Source organism: Plasmodium gaboni, chromosome 10, assembly GCF_001602025.1.
Source record: "Plasmodium gaboni strain SY75 chromosome 10, whole genome shotgun sequence".
In the NCBI taxonomy this organism is placed as follows: Eukaryota; Apicomplexa; class Aconoidasida; order Haemosporida; family Plasmodiidae; genus Plasmodium; species Plasmodium gaboni.
Window position 1 is genome coordinate 367,743 of NC_031490.1, and position 4,325 is coordinate 372,067.

Here is a 4,325-nt window from a genome sequence, read left to right on the forward strand (position 1 = left end):
CACGTATAAATTGGATATCATATATTAACATATATATATATATATTATATATATATATATTAATTTATTTAAGTATTAAAAATTTACATATTTATAAAAAGATATAGCATTGCACATCCTGAGAATAATAAAACGTATTGCAAATTCTATACAGAGAAGAATATTTATTTTAAAAGCTTAAGAAAAAAAAAATTGTTATCATTCTGTTCAGTAGGAAGATTATATAAAAAAATCAGTATCCACAAAATAATAGATATATATAAATATATATATATATATTTTTTTTTTATATATATTTTATGTGAGTATATAATTTTAGAGTTTATTTGTTGATCGAACATATAATCATATTATTATCAAATAAATATATAATTTTGAATATTGAAATTTGTTTATATACCTTGTCAAGATGGGAAGAAAATCTACCACTTCATCAATTTTAGAAGAAAAGCCTGTAAACAAAAATAGCGGAGTTGTAAGTAATATGAAGGATGCCCTTATGAATGATAAGAAACAAGGAGGATCTAAATTAAATGAGAAGAAAGGAAGCAGAGCTACCGAATTATCAAGTAATGCTCATATGAATGGAAATATTCAAAAGAAGAAAGAAGATAATGAATTAGAAAATAATAAGAAATCTGTACATATGAATAATGTAGAAGAAAATTGTGTTATTAAAAGTAAGGATGCGGTTAAAGGAGGAGAAGAAAAAAATGAAGGACAAGCTAAGAAAAAGAATAATAATAATAAGAAGAAAGGCACAAAAGAAAATGACATGAACCAAACAAACGAATCTGGAAATACAAATGAAGACAAAAAGAAAGGAAATGAAAAAAATAAAGGATCAAGTAATAAGAAATATGTAGGAAATAAGGATGAAAATAACAAAGTGGAATTAAACGAATTAACAAAAAATAATAACAACACAAATGCTATTAACAGCAATAATAATAAGAAAAAAAATAATAACAAAAATAAAAATAACAACAACAATAATAATAATAATAATAATAATAATAACAATAATAACAACAACAATAATAACAACAACAATAATAATAATAACAACAATAATAACAACAATAGTGATGTAAAGAAAGACTGGAAGAAAGAAATCAAATTAAAAGAAGATGAAAGAAAAAAAGCAGAAAATGATCTTAATAAAAAATTTGCTAAAATTAACAAAGCAGATAATTATAAAAATATTAATGATAGAAAAGAAGCTGAGATGAAAAAGAAAACAGAAATAGAAAATTTTATCAGTACTATTAATTCAACTATATCAAGATTTAATGGTCAAACTACAAGACCAATAAATATGAAATTATCATCAGCTGATATGGAGAATAAATGTAAAGATGCTAAATCTAAAAAGAAAAAAATAAATCCAAAGAATTTAGAAGAAATTGAAGAAGCAAATACATATATAAATTATTTAGAAGAACAATTAAGTATTACTAAAAATTATGAGAATTTTAAAAATTTTCAAAATAGATTAATAAATTTAAGAAAAACATGTGAAGAGAAATTAAAAGAAAATTTAAAAAGTATGAATGAAACTAAAGTTCAAGAAAAGAAATTAAGATTTGTAGATAAAATTATTAAAATGAAAAAAGAAAAACAAAATGTTGATATATCAGAAGCAGATATTATAAGAAAAGATTATGCTATTCCAACAGATACATATAATATTTTACTAAGACCATATAATTTTCTTAATCGTATCCAAACCAAATATTTTGTATATGTAGATAATAAATTATCTTCAACAAGTAATAATAATATGAACAACAATAATAATAATTTAAACAATATGAATAATTATAATAATAATAATAATATGAATAATATGAATAATAACACGGCTGGTTTTAGTTCTTATGATAATAAAACAAATTTACATATAGCTGGATGTAAAGAAGATATCGAACAATTTATTTTTTACATACAAAATGTAGATTTTAATTCAGAAAATAAGAATTTTGTAAATCTAAGTAATAAAATTTTTAAAATTATGCTTAATATGTATGATGGAAGTTTTAAAAAAATGGAAGAAGATACAAATGTATTCGTTCATGTAGATAATGATATATTATATTATTGTGGTATGAAAAATGATATTGAGAATTTAAAAGAATTAATAGAAAAAGCAACAAATAATGAAAAAAATTTAGCTAGTAAAAATATTTCGAAAAATATTAAATTAGATTCTATACTAGCCAGAGGGTTTAATAAAAGTATCTTAAAAGAAATAGAAACCAAAACAAATACATTGATCAGAATGAATTATGATGCAAAAACATTTGATGCATCAGCTACTATTAAAGGTAGTAAAGATAGTGATATTGAAGAAGCAGAAGAAAAATTAAATGAAATATTAAAAAATCTAGACACCGAATTTGTTCCTTTTGAAGAAAAAGAAATCTTTTCTTTATATAAAAAATGCTCATATGAATTAAATGAAATACGTAAAAATTTAAATCTATTTATAATACGTCAAGATAATGGTTTAAGCTTAGTTGGAAAAAAAGATAATATAACAAAAGCTTTAGAAATTTTAGAATATTCTAAAAATATTATATCTAACAAAACTGTAAAAAAAAAACTAACAGAAGAAGAAGCCTTCTTGTTTAATTCTAATTATAGAGGACAAATCAAAGCAAAAACAGGAGCAGAAGTTAAAATATTTAATAAAACAAATCACAAAGAATTAAATATAAGTGGAAATAAAAATGATATAGATAAAGCTTTAGAAATGATTGAAGAATTATTAAAAAAAAGAAAATCTACACAAGTAGATATTAACGAAAAAGTTATAGCTTTATTATTATCATCTAAAGCACAAAAAATTAAAGATATTGAAAAAGATACATGCACAAGTATACAAATTAATAAAACTAGTCATGTAGCACAAATATATGGACATGAAGATAATATACATCTAGCTAAAGATGTTTTAGAAAATTTAGTTCAATCAGAAACCAAAGAAGGTAAAGAAGGAAAATTCATACCAAATAATCTATATGTCACTGTAGAAATGAATGTAGAAACTGAACATATTGGTAGTGTTATTGGAAAAAAAGGTAGAACAATAAATAAAATACAAGAAGATACTTTTGCCAAAAAAATACATATTGATAAAGAAAATAAAAAAATTTATATACATGGAACACAAAAAACAGTAGATGCAGCACAAAAGGAAATACAAAAAATTCTAAATAGAAGCAAAGAAGAAAGTGCAAATAATAATAATAGTAGTAGTACAAATGGTGCATTAAATAATTCTTATCATGAATCTAGATATAATAATAATAGACATTCTAATAATTCTTCATCTGCACATCATAGAAAATCTCATAAAAGTACATCCAGATCTGCTCCTAGATCTAGTCATAAATCAGAATCAAAAACGAAGGGTGTCTATATTAATACAAATGATGAAAAAGCTTTCCCAAGTCTCCATGATGTAACCAATATGCAATCCAGAAAAAGCAAAAGGCTATCACAAATTAACCAAACACTTACTAATACAAAGAAAAATGAACAAGTATCACAAACAGACAAGGAACCAAACAAAAATGAAGAAGACAAAGACAACCAACCCAAAAATAATGTGAATGTAGAAGAAGATGTAACAAAAAAAAATGAGACACAAGAAAAAGAAGAACAACAACAACAAGAAACACAAAACGACAAAAAGGAAGAAAACGAAGAAGTAAAACAAACAGAAAAGGAGCAACAAGAAAAAGACACAGAAAAAGAACAAGAACAAGAAGAACAAATAAAAAAAGAATCAAATGAATCTAATGAAAATTAAAATATTATAAAATTATTATATATTCATAATATATACCATAAAAGGGGAAACAAATATATATAAACATTTTTATACAATTATAAATATTTCGCTCATATTATATATATATATATATATATATATATATATATATATATTTGTATTTATGTTCTGCTTTATTCATTTTTAAACTTTAATATATAAATATATACGTTCAATTTATACATGTGTATTTAATTACTTCAGACTATATAATCAGTATGATAATATATATATATTAAAAAAAAAATAAAAAATACAAAACATAAAAATTATATACATATATATATTTATATAATTATATTAAGGAAAATAAACACAAAAAAAAAAAAAAAAAAAATACTAAAATAATAAATAAAAATTATAAATAGAATAAAAAAAAAGAACGAACCAAATATTAATAAAAAAATAAAAAAAATAAATAAAACAATAAATAATATATTAATAAAATTAAAAAATAATATATATTATTTTATATATATATTAAAAA

At 21.1% G+C, this 4,325-nt stretch overlaps 1 protein-coding gene across 1 annotated transcript; it reads left to right on the plus strand.

Annotated features, from left to right (window-relative positions):
• Positions 1 to 409: 409 nt before the first annotated feature.
• Positions 410 to 3,817, plus strand: PGSY75_1011800 (PRE-binding protein; the record flags this gene model as incomplete). The annotated part of the gene is made up of 1 exon (XM_018785884.1): positions 410 to 3,817. The coding sequence occupies one exon, from the start codon at positions 410 to 412 to the stop codon at positions 3,815 to 3,817; it is 3,408 nt and encodes a 1,135-aa protein (XP_018641501.1).
• Positions 3,818 to 4,325: the final 508 nt, after the last annotated feature.